This window comes from Homalodisca vitripennis, chromosome 5 (assembly GCF_021130785.1).
Source record: "Homalodisca vitripennis isolate AUS2020 chromosome 5, UT_GWSS_2.1, whole genome shotgun sequence".
Taxonomy (NCBI): domain Eukaryota; kingdom Metazoa; phylum Arthropoda; class Insecta; order Hemiptera; family Cicadellidae; genus Homalodisca; species Homalodisca vitripennis.
In genome coordinates, this window is record NC_060211.1 from 47,754,504 (window position 1) to 47,775,491 (window position 20,988).

General features: G+C 29.1%; 1 protein-coding gene across 11 annotated transcripts in view; it reads right to left on the minus strand.

Moving 5' to 3' along the window:
• The window catches only part of LOC124362108 (troponin I), a 69,884-nt gene that overhangs the window by 12,753 nt on the left and 36,143 nt on the right, over positions 1 to 20,988 (minus strand). For 2 of the 11 annotated variants that reach the window (XM_046816295.1, XM_046816303.1), the window contains exons 3-6: positions 12,915 to 12,932; positions 9,220 to 9,348; positions 8,983 to 9,106; positions 1,656 to 1,756 (exon numbers count right to left, since the gene is read on the minus strand). In XM_046816295.1, the coding sequence (XP_046672251.1) occupies positions 1,656 to 1,756; positions 8,983 to 9,106; positions 9,220 to 9,348; positions 12,915 to 12,932 (372 nt within the window). Of the gene's footprint in view, positions 1 to 1,321; positions 1,423 to 1,655; positions 1,757 to 4,151; positions 4,253 to 5,551; positions 5,653 to 7,936; positions 8,038 to 8,982; positions 9,107 to 9,219; positions 9,349 to 12,914; positions 12,933 to 20,988 lie in introns of all 11 variants that reach the window. The other 9 variants (XM_046816292.1, XM_046816301.1, XM_046816293.1 and 6 more) reach the window with 7 other exon arrangements.

Here is a 20,988-nt window from a genome sequence, read left to right on the forward strand (position 1 = left end):
CATTTAGAGTATTGACAAACTATACAAAATAATCATTTTAAACAAAATGCTAGAGTGGCAATTTCAACTATTCCTCATTTCAGAAGAAGTACTAATATTTTGATTCATTTTAACAATCTTGATCTTAAGTTGAGGAAAAACAGTGGGCCCCACATTAAATTACAAATATACATAGAAAACTTCTCCACAGTTTATTTCCCTATTTCTTTATATTTTTTTAATTTATTGGAATTTAACATAATATATAGCAAATTTAATTACTCTACAATACTGCTTGCTGTAGTGAACAACCAAGAGTAGTATTACTAAAACATTAGATTACTACCTGCTTTTAGATTTTTACTTGATATTCTGAAATATTATGCTATAGAAATTTCAATCTAACAAATGATCTTGTAATAAAAATCCAACAAATCAGAAATAAAACTTCTTAAAATAATTATTTAAATATTATAAATGCTATCGTGTTTTATTTATCTGGTATTGAACATTTAGAAATTGGAGGCTTTTGCCCTCTTCTTATACTGAAAACAATACATTTGATTTTTTATATAAAATATGACCAATATACCCTTTGTGGAAACAAGTTAACAATGTCTACTAAAATTTATCACCTACAACTTAATAATAAAACTAGTTTTTCTTGATAAGGACAGCACATTGTTAAATCAATGGATCTAACATGCTTCAGTATAAATTTAAACTAAACCAAGAGAGTATTTAAATCAGACTACAATATTATATGTATATATAGTTAAATAAGAGTGTCTGAGCAACAGAACGGACAAATACACATTATTTGGAAATCACATGGTCTGTAGTGATGACCAATTTCTAGTTATTTCAAAGTTTTACGCTACTGACAAATTTTATGAAATATATACTCCAGAGTTAGTTTTTAACATCCTGTTGTCTTCTCTGGTTGGCTTTATGAAATTGATGCATATGGTGGTATTATAAAATGAAAGATTTAAATTTCTGTATTCACTTTATCAACTGGTTTGACTTTAATGGTTCAAATCATGTAAAAATTGTTTTCAAACAAATTAAAACATCTACCAATTATTTTTTAGTGTGTTTTGTTTATAAGGAATTGAGAAACTAATATCTCAGTCAAAACATCACTTATAACTAACATTTTTTTGGAACCAAAGTTTTAAACCCAATTATACTATAGCACAATCAATGCTTTAAAAAAAACATAAATAGTACAGTACCATCCAGAGAGGACATAAGGCTACAATACATAAGGGATATCGCTAAAAGTACCATCCAGAGAAGACGTGAGGCTACAGTACGGAAGGGGTATCACTAAAAGTACCTCCCAATCTTTCAACCTAAGGGTGCGTTCCAGATCAAATCTGTCCCCCTCTAGATCATACATTTTTTCCCAGAATTCAATACAGCTAGTCTGCAGTTCCGCTGGAATATAAAAATAGACAGTATAAACTAAACTGGTCCCCCAGAATTACATAGGTTAGGCCTTACAGTTTATGCTACAATCACTTTGTCTGTTTCACATTTGTAGATTTCCTGACGATGATGACAGAATAAATTACATACGAGTATTAAGCACATTTAGACACAGATCTAATACGGCTAGACAATCAAATGTTTTACACAAGACAGAATTCTCTTCTCACGTGAAGGTTTACCTCTAAAGCCCTTAGTGTCATTTTAAACTCTATATCATATTTGTCGCCCTCGAGACGTGCGATCTTATTGTGGTACTGTGTACATAACGACTGCAGATCCGCTAAAACAACCGTGGTAATCAGCTAAAGTTTCATTAATATTAAAAATAGGGAGAAAAACATAACAAATTGTTTAACATTCAACTGTTACTATGTAATTCAAATAAGATTTTGCACAATCTAATACATTTTAGGAAACAACTATTTTTACTTAAATAAGTTTGCCACTTATTAAAGCAAAAGGTAATAATAAATATAAATACTTCCTTTACATCTAAACGATCTTGAGAAACTCTCATAACATAAAATGCCAATAAAACCTTAGAAGCAGAAAAGATGTAGAAACATTACAGTAGTATGTATGTTAATGAAACTTTCTGTTTTAAATGTAAAAAATATGAAAGAAACAGATTACTGTAAACATTAGTGTACTGTATCAAAAAACATGTCAAATGATGGTTAGTGTAAATTTTTTATTTAAAATATAAATTATATGTCTTCTAAAGCAACAGTAAAAATTTAAAAGAAGAGGCTTCAACATATTTAAAAATAATTAATTGCTTTAAACTAAACATTTTTAAAATTTTCATTAATTAGGTCTTAATTAATTAATTAGCTTTAAAATCTGTTACAATGGACAATGTTCATAATAACAGTAAACAAATTATTTTATTTTATTGTGTTCTACAAACTACTAAATATAATTTATTCAATTTATTTAATAGAATACAATGTACACAGAAACTGTTTTAAAATAGACAGTCAAATATAATTTACTTATCACTAAAAATTGTATATGTTGATGAAATATTAATTTTTAACTTGTTATAATTTATCACAGCATTAAGACATTTGTTATAAAATAGGCTACATCTTAAAAGTTTAGCAACTTCAAATAAAGCGACTTAAATTGTTTACTGCATAACTAAATAATAGTTGAAACCTCTTGTTATTAAACAAATTTACTTCATCAATAAGCTAAATACACAGCATAGCTTGGAATGTACAATAGAAATTACCCAAAATAGCACGTAAATAATCTAGCGAACATTACGTAAATACTGAAACCAATATCAGTGAGTCGTTCAACATCAAAGCTGCCAAGCATTACACTACCTTGGTTCGTAACACACTCAGCCCATAGATCTCATACTCTCATTTTAAACTAAATTAATAATAATGTTTTAAAATTCTTTGAATGGATTTCCTTCAAAATTGTTTTCAATATAATATACAATTGTTTTATTAAATGGATGTATTTAAAACGTGTTTCTTTCGTAGTTTATATTTACATGTTGTATTGAGGTCTTGTTTAAGGTGTAAATAATCTATTATTGGATTAACCGATCACTTATCAGATTTTTATTGTATTTATTATTTTAATTTTTACAAATAACAATTTTTTTAGTTTTGAATGAGTGTTTAAAATACATGAAAATTAACTAAATAAGATATGTATTTTTAATATGACATGTTCATTAGTTTCATTATATAAGTCTGAAGCTGTCTTTTTACAAGAATAAAATAACTGAAGTGAATAAAAAAGATTTTACAGATTTTTTATGCTATAAAGTCCTTACCATAAAAAAGCCATTGTCAGTTAAAGATTGGTAATGTATATTCGTATTTTGCAATGGATAAAATGTTTTTTATCTCTCTAAAACTTGCATATCTTATAACGAACATACAAATTTTACAGCTTGTGGTTCTGGAAGAAAATGTGTACTATTAAAAATGAATTAGATGTTTTCATGTTAACAACTGTACCCACCACACTACGTTGTGTTGTTAATTATTTTTCAATTAAGTTCCAAGCCACATTTTCTGAAAGTTCCCATAAACTGTAATAAAAAGTACATCTTTAATAGATATGGAAAGTAACACGAAAAGTACTGATTGCAAGAAACTGAATCTTTCCTTTCCAGTAAAGTTGTCTCCATTTGCAAGCCCCAATAACTTGTGTAGTATCCCAGCACATAATAATAGTGAGCTGAGAAAATGAGTTCAAAATTTGAAAACAAAGTCAATTCGTCGTACCATAGAACCTAGAGTGTTGAATTGTATGAAATAGTGGTATTGTTGTTTTTTATAACAAATGTTTCTATCAAATAATTCTACTCATTTTAATTTACATCTATTCATTCACTTCAGTACTTTACTCAGGATTTTGGTCAAGAACTAATAGGTCTAAAAAACAACACAAAAGGTAAAGAATGTCTTATTTCACCAGGCAAAGTAACAAATAAAAAGAAAATGTCCGTCATTGTAATAAATGCATACTTCTTGGTAATGAAATTCAATTTTTGTAACTGAGTGAAATTACGAAGCTATTATCAACTGATTGATAGAAAGCAGCTTTCAATATTTACTGGCATGTTGCGCAGAGGTTATGTTTATATACATTTGAGGTTATGTGATGTGAGCGTCTGAGTGCCACTACACTAACTACCACCGCACCTCGAAATCCCGCCGTTCTACTTCGAACTCAATATCTATTTTGGTAGTTTCCAGATCCACCACGAGTTTGTAGTACTCCTGACAGATTTTCTTCAGCGTCGCTAAGAAAAGTGCTTTTTAATGGCAATAACATTCAGGTGAACATGAATTACATTACATTCCAACAACTAAGATAGTTACTTCCAACTAGATTGCCTCCTAAGGTAATTTTGTTTCATATTTCTTCCCTAAAAACACGATAAACATTCCTCCTAAGTTTATCATATAATGCAAAAATATACTATAACCAAAAAATATAACAATGAAAAATAATAAACGGAAAAATTAATTCAGTAAACAAAATAGGAACATTTTTCATGTTCATCATTAAAGTTACTTTTCAGTATTTGCAATTTAAGTAAAACTTTGTATTTGTTGGCAACAAGCAAAGTTCTGATAAAAATTAATAGAATCTATTGGCTATTACAGTAAAAAATAAAACATTGTTGTGACATGTCACAATACATTGTTGTGACATGTAACAATGGCAAATGTCCAAAATGTTGTTACTTTTCATTTTAATGTTTTTTTTTTTTAATGCAAGGAGTGTATTGGAAACTTTGCAAGTATATCCCAATGTACTAATTGCCATTGTTTTTTCCAAAAAAGATTTTACAATAAATACTGCAAAAAATATTGATTTACGAAAAGAATTACAAATCCCTTTCTTAACGACGAACCACATGAAATATGTTTCTATTTGGCTTTGTTACGTAGCAAGAGAAGAAAATAAGCTGAGAAAAAATTATGATAATGTAAGTGCGGGAAAATTTGTTTTCAAAAGAAGATGATGCTGATAAAATATAAAGCTCATAAAATGTTTCAGGACTTGAAGAAAGTTACACCTCAAAAGTATGAAGATTTTAATGGGACGTCAAAATAAATGAAAATTACATTGCACTCTTTAAACAAGGAATTTATTTTTAGTTTCAAAAAGCAAAGAGTGGAATTCACTAAGTGAAATGGACATCACATTTTTTTACAAAGGGAATATATATAAGCAGGTAAGATAAAAATGTCCAAAGCAAAATTGTATTTTTAAAATTACTGTTAACATAGCAAAAATTACAGCAGAATAATATGTAACTCTTGATTCAATTCTTTTATTGTAATAATTGCAACAAACTCATCAAGAATATTAAATAAACAATCATAGGAGTATAGTTTTTTTTTTAATTCTACTACATTTTGAGAAATCTATTAACGGATCAAGAAAAAACAAATTTCAAATTTTCTTAATAACCAAACTACAATACAAAACTGATGAGTTTACTGCAATGGAATGTTAACAGCAATGGCGGATGCAAGGTTGAAGTTGACGTTAGCTTTGCCATCAAAAAACAAAACGTGACTGCCCTAACCTCAAAGTCTTTTTTCTTAACAATATATTCAATGTCAAATTTCTTGTCTTCCAAGTCAGCAATCCTTGTATGATAGTCTTGGCACACCTTCTTCAAAGAACCTTAAGACAAGCAGTCGTAAATGCTTTTATAGAACATTTTATAAGAAATTCAAAGTCAGGCACCTTCGAGCAACTGAAATTATGGTGCTCATTTGATTGTAGTACGGATTGTTGAGTATTACTGGGTATTATTTACTTCATCAATCATTTCAGTCAAGTCAGTTACATCTTCACTTCTTACATCATCATATATACAACAAGCTTGAAAGGACACAGACGATTACATTTATATATATATATATGTATGTATGTATGTATGACGGACAATCAATGCTAGTCCCTCATCGTCACATACAGTATATAAGGCACACCAAAAATTATCTTAATATGTTATATTTTCCATTATATAGAATATATTACATATTATCTTTATAGAGAGCTGTGATTTCTCGGTAAACATATGTTTAGGTAACAATATGATTAGGTAATTAATATCTCCTTATGAATTGCATTAAGTGCATAAACCATTCAACATATGAATGTCACCTATAAACCATTCAATTGTTCTTAATTATAGCATTTAATAATTGATATACAATGAAATACTAGTCAAGTATAACATAAAACATATCAAATAAAAACTGTTAGCATATCTCGTAATTTTTAATTATACATATTTATATTTAGATATTTGAATTTGAGTACTTATAATACTGTTTCATAATTCTGTCCTATACGAAATGATTTAATCTTATTGTTTTATACTTTTTACAAATTTATTAAATAACTTGGTCTGCGCAAATGTAATTTCAAACTATAAATATGGGCAAGATATAAGGCATGGTTGGACAAATGAGGAGATAATTATAAAACATGATTAGACTATTATCTACAGCCTGTGATCACAGAATATTCTAAATTATTTTGAGGGAATAATCAATTACAAAATTTCAAACATAGTGGTTTCCAGCCACTAGGTGTTACATACAATTTTATATTAAATTACATTCACAAGAAGTAACATTATGTGGATAAACTCAAAATACAACTTTAGCAATCATGTTTGGTTCAATTAAATGAACTTCTGTGTATTTATTCCTGATTTGGTTTCTGAAATACTGTCTATATCTTGTCTGTGTTAATTTCTCCAAATAAATCTAAGCCAGAGAAAGATTTTAATAGCTTACATAGTTTTTAAAACCAATTAACCGAAGCAATAAAATTGAGCTCAAGAACATGACAACTTTCGTGGAATTATTGATATGAGTAAATAATACCCATACATGAACAAAAATGTTCCAAACTCTTAGCTGGTAAGTTGCTGATTTCAACGGTTAAACACAGTAGTAAAAAGGAACCTTTAAATTGTTAAGAAAAATTCAAACAGTAATTTGAGATTTAAGAATCAGTATTTAACTATAAAAAGCTATGTGTCTCACAACTTACTTAACTTTTGAGAAGTTATTATAAAAAAAACCACCAGAAGATAGGAACAGAACAGTAAATAAACTGATAGAAAAGAATAAAATCACTTCAAACAAAATAGAAACAGTGATATGGATGAATAATATAATACACTGACTCTAAAAATCTAAAAGTATTTAATTGCTGTAAGATAATGCTCATTCATACAAATATATATTAGAGCCTAGAAATTCAAAGTAGCTTTCTTAAATCACTTTTTCTGGTATCCCTCTTTCTATTTTGTTTTTCAGTTCGTTCAGAAGCTGGAAGAAATCACTTGAGAGGAAATACAATACTGTAATCACAGAGACCGTTAATCACTTATCACAACGACTGTCGTGCCGAGACCCGCTGTGTCCCCAACAGCCTTGGGTGTGCATGGCAAAGCCAGCATTTCTCAGTCGAAAAAGCAACGAGACAGTTCTCTACATCCCAAAATACAAAAATTATCAACTGTATGTTAAAAACGTACAAAAACAACGGTTGCAATATAAAATAGAGAAGAGTGAAAAGCTGGATGTGATTACAAAAACATCCAAAGCGAGTCTTAAAGTATTGTTACACATATTGGTAGGGTTGCAGCCAAAAGTAGTTGTGGATCCATGTCCACGTTCCCGATATCTCTCACACTGTAACTTTGTCAACGGAGGGTGCACAGTTTAGTACATCATCAAAATTCAGATTGATGTAAAATTAGACCAAACTTTCAAAACAAGAACTGATATAAACTGATAAACAATCTGCATTTTTATAAATTTACAATATCCTCACGGTTGACAAAGCTATGGTGGTGAGTTGTTAACACATAGGTTATGTTCGGATGCAAGTGATGCACGGTTTCCATCGACACTGTACTGTCAACAAAGATAACAACCCTAACCTCATAATCTTTTCTCTTAACAATTTCCTCAACATCATACTTGGTGTCCTCCAAGCCGTGGATACGCTCGTGATACAGAGCACAAATGTTTTTCAGGTCGTCTGTTGGACAAGGCAACAATTTTTCATAAATAAGAGATTACCACTGAATTTATATTTAGAATGCTTTCTTTCCCATTTTGTGTCTGTGATCCATGAAAATAACAGAGACAAGTTTTATGATTTTGGTGCATAATAGAACTATTGTCATTATAGCAAAAGTCATCAACGTCACATTTTCAAAATTTTAATTCAAATAAAAATAAGTAAAAACAATCCAAGTGCTAATGAATGGTTAAATTTTATAATAACCAGAATATAAAGTTAATTATGAAGCTAATATGAATTTACAATTTTTAATTAATTTTATTATCATACATTTTACAATGATAAATATAATTTTAAAGTGATTTATGTATATATATATATATATATATACACACAACCTCCCTTGTATATATACAAGGAAGTCGAAATGTATATTGATGACTTAATTTTTAGTATTTTTTAGTAGTAATTTTTTTGACTTTGTTTTTTAGTAAATTTACCCTAATGAGAACTAAGGTTACATTTTAAGACTTTCAAACATTTTTAATATACAAATGAAACAATATTAAATAAATATTTTAAAGAATGTTCAACACAGTACAATATTTAAAATTACATTTAAATAAAAAATATCTACTTAGTAATATTGTTTTAAAAATTTATGAGTTCTTAAAAAATACTGAAAAATAATATTATTATAAAATTGACTTATAGATATTTTTAGTGTGTTTTTTTTACTGCATTGTGTCATTCACAATATTTCTTTGTCATAAAAACATATATCTCTTAGTTTTAATATGTATGTGTATTTAGCTAAAACACAGATTTTATCTTTTCCTAACAAACACCACAGTATAAAGAAAATTTAATTCATCTTTTTAAAATTGTTTTTGTACCTTTTCGTGGAAAATTTTTGAAATTACATACAACATTATTATACTTTTAAGTATCGTCTTATACCTTCATTGGCGTCATCCAGGTTCTTGGGTCTGCCACACCTCTCCTCAATGATCCTTCTCCTTTCAGCTGCTTTACGTTCCTGTTCCTTCTTCAGTTCTTCAGCAGCTTTCTTTCTCAGCAGCAACTGTGAAATTGCGTCAAATTTTAAATCTTCAAACGATTTTAGATTGATAAGTGAATTATCACCATATTTCACTGATGTTAAATAATATATTGAACAAAGACAGTAAACCTCACCCTAAGCTTCTTCTTTCTCTCAGGTGTCATGAAACCCTTCTTGGCCTTCTTGGCTTTGGAGGCCTCCTCCATCCGCCTACGGACCTCAGCCCTCTTGCGGTCAATCTCCGCCTGTTTTGCCTTCTTTGCCTGAAACATCCAAGTCTAAGTTAGTTTCCTTCTTTTTCAAGAGTATTCTCAACTCATTCAAGAGGAAAGAAAATCGGGTGTATAACTGCATAATTGTATACAAATATAGATACAGAGGTTAATTACGTTCTCTGACTTTATTAATCAATCAGTTCACAGACGTAAAACAAAATAACTGTATTCACGAAAATCTATTCAGAAACCCTAACACATGAACGTAAGAATGTAATTTTGAATTGCTAACTAAGAAGACAGAGTTCCTCCAACTTTGTATACTAAACATTTGGCAAGCAAGGCAGGTTTTTTGTACTCTTTGTTCATGCACATTTTGTCTGTGGCTAAGTTGTAATGATTTATCTTTTTAATTTTAAATATGTTTTTTAATATAATTGAAGATGGAGCTTATATTGACATTTCTTAATTCAATCACTACATTGAAACATAACACCAACCAATATTGATAACTTTTTCATTTTGTGAAGCCTTTCAATAGGAAGGTTAGCTTTTTCTGACACATCTGAAGAAGATAGCCTTGATATCAGCCTAACAAAATAAAAAATTATCATTACTGATGGTGTGATTTTTTTATTGTAATTAATAAATGTTTTCTAAGCTTACCTATTGTGCCTTAAAACGCATGTAAACAAAAATTATTGATAGTTCACTGAACAATATGTGCAGTGCCACATACTACTACAGTAACATAATTGTCTCGAACTGCTTGACTGGGTAGTAGATCTACTTTAAATACAAGTTACTTTTAAATGGTTGTTTAAAATCTATTGGATTTTTTAAATACCTTTGAAAAATAATACAAATATCTTAACCTTCATTTAATTTTTAATGATTTATCTAATATGAAAATGTAGGAATAAAGCAACATATTTTTAATACAATAATTTGTTTATATTTACACTTACAATTAAACATTACCAATGTTTTAGTACATCTTTTATTTTTATAATTATTATTATTAGTGCTGTATCAATATATGTATGATATAGATACAGAATTCCTAACGCTCAGGTTGATATACAAGATCCATTCAAAAATTATCTGGATTGGTATTGTATCTTACGAGATAACCTCTGCAAGACAATGAAACTTGGCAAAGTTACACATTTTACTCAACCTCACTTATTTACAAAGATTGGTGAAACTGCCTCCATAACAGTATCAATTTGTTTCCTTGTGTATTGAGATCTTCATTGTATTTTGATATGTCATAATAAATCAATCATAGTATTTGTATCCAGTATTGTCAAACCCTTGGAAACAATATATGTTAAGAGACTTAGAAAATGTTATGACATATTTTTAGTGATAACTGCATGAATACTACATGCAAGTTTATGAGTGGTTTTAATGTTTTAAAAGAGGTGGAAATGTTGAAAGTGAAGAGCAATCTAGAAGGCCTACGACAGCGCAGAGTACTTTGCTATTATCCGGAGGCCACTCTATCCCTGTCTACTGCTTGATATTACGCAATATAAGTAATTTAGAATAGGTCATCATAAAATATGTTACTAGTAGTACCAAAGTTAAATTTAACATTTACGGGTGCTCACCTTATCTGATCTTAAATTTGGGTATTATCTCAAGGTATGATTTTCTTTTCTCACCAGAAGCACACACTGATGGTCAGGGGCATATCCAGTCTGTATTTTCCCAACCTCTGGTCAAGTGCCAGATCGTCCAATGTGATTTGATGGAAAAGTTAGACGATCTGGGACTTGATCTGAAGTTATGAGTAGTATGAGGTTATGAGAGTACCAATCGGAAGTGCTCCTAGCCATCAGTGTGGCCATTTCACACTTCTGGCATAAAAAGAAAAGCGTCTTTCCAGTTAGGACCTAAATTCAAGCTCTGATCACATGAGCGCTCGTAAATGTTAACTTTCAATTTTTTCTATTTTTTCTATAATATGTATGTATTTAACTACTTATATAACCTATAACAAATAGTAGATAGGGACCGATTGGCCTCCAGATAATTCCAAAGTTATCAAAATATTGATAAAGTGATGAAAGACAACCGATTAACTGTAAAAGAGTTCAGTGAGGATTTGGGAATCAGTGCTTTTTCACTTTAAAAAAAGTTGGAACATAATTAGATTAAAAGCGTGTTTCTGCAAACTGCTCTGCAGACACGAAATTGCTCTAACCTCAGCAAAAATTTTATGTCTCAACTGCTCAAGATCTAATCCATTACTCTGAAAATCAAGATTTTATTTATTCTCCAAATTAAATGCCAGCTGAAAGGATGCAAATTTCAATAATGTATGGGAGATACAACAAAAATTGATACAACAATTTTTTGAGGTTCCAAAAAGAAACTTCAAAACCTGCTTCAAGCGGTAGTAATAGCACTGGGTGAAGTGTGTGGAATCAGGATGGAACTACTTTGAAAGATAATAAGTCTCAAAGCCGTAAGGCTAACCTTACTTTTTAATAACAACAATTCAGATACTTTTTGAACATACCTCATTTGTCACTTGACATTTTAAACTATTTAGAAAATCAATATATCAGCATTCTAACACACTTTACTTGATCTATATTTGAAGACAGTATATGTAATGTCATTTGCATGATTTTATGTCTGATATCGTAATTTTTTGATTGTTAATAGTTAGTATTCAATTTGTTATATTTACTACAGCCTATGTCATATTGAAATGACTATTAATGAAATTGATTATAGCGAAATTAAAACTATTATGTAATATGTAATACTCATTTACAAGAATAATGATTTTCATATTTATTAAATAACCTGGCATAATATCATTAACTTCAAATTTTCTTCAAGTAAAATAGTGTGTAGCCTATTTATAACACTATGTGTATTTACAAGGCGTATTCAGAAAGTAAGTGCCGTTTTATTCTACTGCCGCCGTAGCACTGCAATCGGTGTTCAGCACATGCGCACTAGTCGTTCTTGTTCACTGGCTATCGACTCACGTTACTTTAGTTGTTCTACATTGTGTTTTCAGTTTCCTCTGAACGTTTAAAGTGTTTAAGACAGTTAGTGATCCCGTTGATTATGAGATTCGTTCTGAAATTCGATCAACCATCTGCACTACAGCCTGGACTTGGCACCATCTGACTACTTCTTGGTCCTGCACATGAAGCGTGAGCTAGGCGACCAACAATTTGAAATCGACGATGAAGTGAAAACTGCTGTGGAGTTGTGGCTACATTCGTTGGTGGGAACCTTCTACGAAAAGGATATAGACAAATTGACCACCCGCTACAACAAGTTTTTGAATATCGGTGGAAACTATGTCGAAAAATAGTTTAAGGTTTGGGCTTTCATGCAGAAATAAAATTGTGCTAAAAATAAATGTTTTACTTGTTATTTTTTAACAGTACTTACTTTCTGGACATGCCTCGTATTTGGGATTGGTGTAAATATGTGTAATTAACTTTTTAAACTTAAAAATAACATACCAGACTTTGTCTTGTGATTATAACATCATAAGTTTGAGAGAAAGTTCTTTTACCAAAACATTACCTCATCAGAAGTCAATATTTATACCACTTATCATAGGTCAGGAACCATACCTCCTCGATGCGCCTTTTCTGAAAACAAACCCAAAATATTTTTAATTTCAAGTAAAAACATGTTGAATACATTGGTTTTCATATTGAAATATTGTTACTATCAATTAATTACTTCAGAAGTAATAAGATACTGTTATACAGTACATTGAAAGATCAGAAAGTAACTTTTACGCTAATATGGCTCAAATCATACTGTAGATCAAACTAATTATTATATAGATTACATAGCTTAAACTCAGCACCAATATTTAAAAATATTGTAAGATGTTTTGAATTGTAGAAACAAAACTTAATTAAAATAGAAAAAGTTAATTCGACACTCTGAAAAAATTGTTCTTATTAAATTATTAAAATAATTGGGGGGACAGAGTATAATTAAAATGTATAGTTTTGTCTTTATACATAAATGTCAGATCTCAATATTACCTCTAGAAACGTTTTAAAATTACAAGTAGACAATTCTTTATTAGTTTAGATCAACTGACACAAAACACAAAAATACTACTACATTCCTCTGACTCACCACAAGGTACCAGTTAAAAATACAAATGTTGGTAAAAAAATCAACAAACACAACTATTTTTGATTAGCAAACTTGGACAAGTTAATGCGCTAACGATAACTTTAAAATAATGACATTTAATTCAACGTTACGATATCGTTACAAGTCAGTCTACAGATTTGAAAATACTCCATAAGTATGAGCAAACACAATTATACAATTGTAAAATACAAAACTATAACAACACATAACATGGACATAACATACATACGTACAGATAATCTACAACATCAACCAAAATTAAACAAAAACTATCGTGTATTTAAGATTGTGTTTAATATATTCTGTTGTATGGTATTATTTTTATAATCATAACAAATTATTAATTATAAAGTTATGTTTTATCTAGTGTTTGATCATCTATTTTTAGGCTTTGGTGGGCGATGTTACAACCAACATCAAGGGCTTCCATTTCACAAAACGTGGAAACATTACTTACATATACAATTAAATTCTTGAAATATTTCAGTTTTGTACTAGAGAGGCATATTTAATCAACATACACTAAACCGAAACAGTCAATAATAAGCATTTACCAGTATAGGTGAGTTGAAGAGGTGGAGCTAAAGCTTATCACGATAAATCTACCCTTAAACTCACCTCTACTGGTAATGTTTATTATTAGCAGTTTCAGTTTAATACCTGTTGACTGAAGGTGGCTGAAATATTTCAAGAATTCAATTGAGTAAGCAATTTTTGATTAATCGTAAGATTTTATGTTAAATCTTTGATAGTTGAATATCTACTAAATAAAACATAATTAATTAGAACTCTAAATTTATTTGGATAATACCATACCAACTTCATTAATACCATTAAATAGTACCCTCATAATTATGTTTTAAATATAAAAATATCTGTATATGCCAATTTTTATAATAGCCAATTGATTTGTATAATTCTCGACAAGAAAATTTAATTTAACTAGAAATGTATAGACATTTCTCACAAGTAACTCTGTATTAAAACTATGAAATAATGTTACAAAAGATAATTTTTATTCATATTTGTATCACACTTAATTCTGTATATAAAAACCATGATAACTGAGTAACCTACACAATTGTGTACTGCAAACACAAACTTGGTTAGTACCAAAACAAATCCACACAATAAAACAACAGTGAGAGTCTTACCGAGGCAGTCTTGTTGCCCGTAGATCTGAGTTACGTGAAAAACAACTAACCTAACATATGTACAGATTTCGTACCCAGGCACTGATGAGATCATAGCATACACATCATGCTTCTCGTGCATCAATGACAAAAATGGCATTTCTGTATAGTAGATAATATTTCAATTTGTAAAGAAATTCCCAAATTCAACCCAGAGTAAGATGACTACTAAACTTCTAGATAAATACATAAAACATTTAATAGCAGTTTAATAATTATTGAAAAACTAACTTATACAAAATATTCATTTCAATATTAAAATAATTTTGTAACTTTAATACCAATATCATGTTTAGCTTTTTCTTAAGTAAACACGACTTAACATTAAAAAAATAATGTACTTTAAATTTGAAGGATACATCACCATTAAAATATTACAGTTGGTTTTGAGTAATAATAAAGTTACCCGGTAACAATAAACTTCTTTCAAACTTATAGAATGTTTGAATGTACGGTTAAAGCTTTAAATTAAATGTATCTCAATTTTACAAATTGTGTTTGATATAATTATACTTTTACTGATTATTTGCAGTTAAACTCCACAAGATTTTATAAATCGCATATCCGAGAAAAGTTAAATAATTATCTCGTTGTTAACAAGTTTAAAAAAAGTTCATTTTTTATATTTGGAGACTAAATAAATAATAAATGTAGTAATCTTTTTGAAAAAAAGCAATAACAAAATAATAAAATATTTTCTATAAAGATTACAAATACTAAAATTGAGTACCTACTAAATTTTATTTAACTTAGCATAGGCTACATTGACTCAATTTTGTAATTAAACAGTTTTAAAATAATTTCCTGTATTTTTACATGTCAATAATTTAAAGTATAAGTTAAATGTGTTATACATTGTTTACAGTTGTAACATTTCATGTATATTTTAACTCACCGAATTTTTTTATGATTATTTTTCTGTTTATGAAGTAATTATTTTTGTTACAATACAAATTATGTTATTTTATAATATCACAGTTTGAATGTTACAAACTATGAGAGATAAAAACAGTTTAAATAGGAAACCTTAACATATTTTTTAGAAATAAAAAAATATTTCAAGTCCGAAACTTCCAACACCAATTTTTAATTAGGTAGATATTACTTGAAGATAGAATTACTTTTTTAAGCTGTATGGGCAAGTCAAAATTTTTTTAAGAAAATGCATGTCTACAGCTGAAGTCTTCAAATATCTGTAATAGAAAATGGTGAGAAACTGAATTTGAAGTATATTATTTTTTAAATATATCCATTCAATGTAGCTTTATGGAAAGTTTCACGATTAACTTTCATAGTCTACAAGATCTTAATGGTGGCACAATAAAAATGCCCTCTATATATAAAATATAACAGAAGTTCTTTATAAAAACTCTCAAAATAAATAAATTTAATTACAATTCTAATTATTACGGTAATACTTCAATTTTACTTTTAATAAATATATTTTTTAACACTTCATCTGCAGTTCTATACTGCGTGGTTCTGATCCATGCAACAGTGACTAGCACGTCTGCAGCAGTCACCTTGTTAATCAATTTTTTTTATGCCTTACATTTCAATCCACACTTACACAGGTGACAGGGTATCACTTGTAACATATCAAGTCTCAGAGTCTTTTAGAGGAGACTTCATTTCTATGTATGGCCAAACACATTTCTATGCAACCCTTTCAAAAATTAAACCATTTTTAACCATTACTGGAGTGGTCAAATTATACTTACAATAATACTGTATATCTTTGTTTGCGAATACAATATGGCAGTGAAAATATCAATGATTTTAGAAATTAGTTCGAAAATCATTTTAAAATGTTACGTTATATTAGACATAAACCACTTCAGTGCCTTTTTATTAACCAGCACATGTCTAATGAGATTTTCTTCGCAACTTGTAGGAAGTCATCTTAAGGGGACTCGGATGGGCAAAATATTTTTTTTTTACCGAAAATTGTTTTTTTTGTGATTTTGTATTCCCTGTTTCATTCTTTTTCAGAAAATACTTCACTTAAGATTTTCGAATGGTTAGTTCTTTCTTTATAGCTGTTTTTCTAAAGAATTGCAAAGAGATTTTGACGTGCAAGTACCAGAGAGCAATGGCCAATAAGGAGGCCTATGATCATAAAGATCATTTCCACCTGCCTAAAGTGGTAATGGACAAAATAAAACCAATATTTAGGGACTTGGCTTCACCAGACCTTCTAAGGAAATGTTTACACGGAGGTACACAAAACCCCAATGAATCCGTCAACAACATAATTTGGTCTCGACTTCCTAAAAATACATTTATGCTAAGGTCAACCCTTGAACTAGGTGTATATGAGGCTGTTGCTTGCTTCAATCAAGGTAATATTGTGAGTTGTTTAGCTTTAACAATTAGGCTACAAGCCTGGCAACAATTTGGTCAGACAAATGAAACAGAAAGATGAGATCCGAATCCGACAAGCAGAAAATGCCATCGAGGAATTAGAAAAGAAGTGCCGGCAGAGGGCAAAATTAACCAAATTAAGACTGGAAGAGTTGCTTGAGGAAGAAGAAGATCCAGATAACCCAGCATATGCCCCTGGACACTATTAACTGTAGTTTATTTTTGTATTTTTATAGAGTTGGTTACAATGAACTTCAAATGCGTTTTCTGTAAAACTATGTTTTTTGTTCGATAGGTACACTTTTCTCAAGAACTATTATAGGTAGCCTGTTGATTCTTTTTTTAATTTGTTCCCTAAGTAATAATCTACATTTTGAATACATATTATTGCCTTATGTTCAGTACTTAATTTTATACATCAGAGTAAATTGTAATTTTTTATGATATTTTTTGTATAAAAAGAAAAAAAAATGTCACAAGTTTATATGACAAGATTTTTTATAACCCTGTATTCGAAATGCTAAGAAAAGTACGAGGAGCAGAATAAAAAAAGAATTAACTGGCTACCATTTATAGTTTTTAAGATAATGGTACCTAAAATTCATCAAATTAACATTGCGGGGATAGGCCCATCCGACTCCCCTTAAAGCTGATCAGATCTGTCTATGTTCTATAAATTAAGGACAGAAGGTCTTGAATACGTATCAGTAATGGTTAAAAATTGTTGGTTTTGTACAGTAACGTAATGCAAGCAAGGGAGGGTACACAAAGCAATATTTACCTTAAAATTATAATAGAACGCAGCATCAGTCTACGATTTCTGCATCGATCAAACATTCATGAGATGGTAGGAGATGATAATGATGACATTACAGCATCAGAAGATACAGGAAAAGGCATGGAACAAAAAATTCCAATGAGTTTATTCATAGAGTGGAGAAACTGCTATTTTAAACTGTGCAAAACATAACAATGATTACATACTACAAGTTTCATAAGTCCATTTTAATTTTTACTGAGGGTTAATATTAACCAATACCGTGTAATAATCTAATAACAGGAATCAATAAAAAGCTAACATTAGAGACACAAGCAAGTACGTCTTCTTCCTACGTACTTCTCCAGATATTCTCCAAGCCTAAGCTTAATACATTACATCCAGAACACTGATACTATGTACAATAGTAAATTCAACCTTGACGAAAGTAGACAAAATTTTTTTATTTACACTGTACACATTGTCTACAAAAAGTCAGAGAACTGCATTTTATTTATTGAGCTATTGCAAATAAAGCAACAAAACTTTACACATAAGTTTTATAAACCTAAAAATTTATGTTTTTAAGCAAATATTAATTTTATCTACCACACTGGGGATGCTACATTAAGAGTCCATACAAAACTGAACAAATTTGTATACTCTTAAAAGTTACAAACATTTTTTTCATTTGAAATATGTATATTTAAATTCTGGATTTATAAAAACACACGTTAAGTTCTTTCTTAATTTTGCAAGACATGGTCATGTTTTTCTATCAATTTAAATTTTAAAAGACATCGAACATAAGATAATACTAATGTGTTTTCATATCCCCGTAATGAGAGCAAGAGAATGCAGCCATGGGCTCTAATACCAAGTTAAGGATGTAGTAATTTCATTGCAAACCTCTATTAAATAAACTAATGTGCCATTTCCAAATAGAAGGACAAAATACTGTTACTAGTTAATGACAAGCATTTTTTTTTAATCTGATGATATGCAACAATTAAAACTTTAAATATCTCGGTTTAACTAAATCTGTAACATTACTTTTTCTATACATTAACCACGCAACAAAGTATCTACTTTTCACTGTTCCTTCTAAACAGCTCATAGGGGATAAACTGCATCTTGGAGAGTCTTTTTTATTTATTGTTGTTTCATTTTTATCATTTTATAGATTGGCCACATAAAAACTATAAACTGAATACTTTTATAACAATATTTAGTTTTGGCTTATGTCCAATAAAAATAAACATGCGTTTTTAGGTACAAAAAACAAAATTTAAAAATTGGTATTTCATGAACACCAAGCAATAAAAACTTATGTTTTTTTAAAGAATGTTGTGTGGTTAATGACAACCACTTAAACAATCTTATGTATGTTAGAGATGTAGCCTCAAAAAGTGTTTTATAATAATTAACATAATATAAATAAACTTTTAACACTTTTAACTTTTTATTTTTATTACACTATGTACATTTCGGAATCATTGATTCTGGGCTATGTATTTAATAATGTTTAATTCTTTATAAAAATCTTCAGTTGTCATTGGAATTTTGTGTAATCTAATTTGACTATAACCAAGATCAACAAAAAACACAATTTCAAAATTTACAGAAAACCGACATACACAGATTTAGTTATTCCTTCCTCATCGAATCACCAAAAAATGGCTGCATTCAAATCAATGATCGACAGATTACACAAAATTCCAATGACAACTGAAGATTTTTATAAAGAATTAAACATTATTAAATACATAGCCCAGAATAATGGATATAAACCAAGCATGATTGATATATTATTGAAGAACTACAAAAAGAAAGAAAATAAGAAGAAAGAAGAAAGAGATATCAAATACATTCAATCAGACTACCTTGGTAAACATTGTCACAAAATTAACAAATCATTTTATAAACAAGGATATCAATTGGCATTTAAAACATCGAACAACCTTGGACTTTTAATCAAAAACAAAAGCAATTCAACAAACCAAAATCAAAATTTAAAATTCAACAATAGTGGAGTATACAAATTAAATTGCAACGATTGTCAATCCCACTATATTGGACAAACCGGCCGATCATTCAAAATTAGATTTAATGAACACATAAAAGCATTGAAAACATCATCAAATTTAAAATATGCAGACCATTTAAATAACACCGGCCATACATACACTAACATCGAAAACAATCTTGAAATTTTACACACAAGCAAAAAAAGTTGCTTATTATCCACTTTAGAACATTTTGAAATTTACAAAAGTGCCAAAATTAATCATAATATATTATTAAATGACAAAGACTTTCTAGCAAAAAATTTATTATTCGATAGACTCTTAAACAATATACAATGATCTCACATAAAATTAAATACAACAAATTTAGCCACCAAGGTAGTAAAAAACACATGACAAATTGATTTTAATTATTTATTTTATAATTAACTTAACCTCATTCGTACCTGAAGATGGAATCAATGATTCCGAAATGTACATAGTGTAATAAAAATAAAAAGTTAAAAGTGTTAAAAGTTTATTTATATTATGTTAATTAATCTTATGTATTTTCAATATCTTAACTTTTCCCAAAAAATGTTATAAATAAGTATATCTTAAAAATGTAATATATTTTTTTCTTTTAAATACATACTACGTATTCGAGAATAAGTAGTAGAGATTTCATCTTCCTATCTTATATAGTTTTTGAGAAATATCAATTTTAATATAAGAAAACACAAAAAACTAAACTTTCCGATATGCTAAAGAAAGTAACACAGTGTCAATATCATTCTGTAAAATTACTTTACTCTGATATTTTTTACCATGCCTCATTATATAACTTATTAGAAGACTTTTAAACAGTAAAGTCAGTTTAAAAATATGTATTGTCTTACAAGTAAATCAAAAACACACTGTATGCTACGCCTAGTATACGAAGTGTCTATGGGTTCAGCTGCATCCATCCGCCTTTGTAGACATGCTTGTCTATTTCTCTCACTCGATCTCTTCTTATTACTCTTCTTTCTCCCCATAATAAAGAACACCTCACGAGTATCATTATTATAAAGACTAGGTAGGCCTACTAGCAACACACTAATAAACAAATCAGTAGAATCTTTGTTTTGATTTGCCACGATTAAGTAATAGGCAAACAGCTGTTTTAGTTATCAACTCCAGTTGTCATACAGTGTAAAGAATAACATAG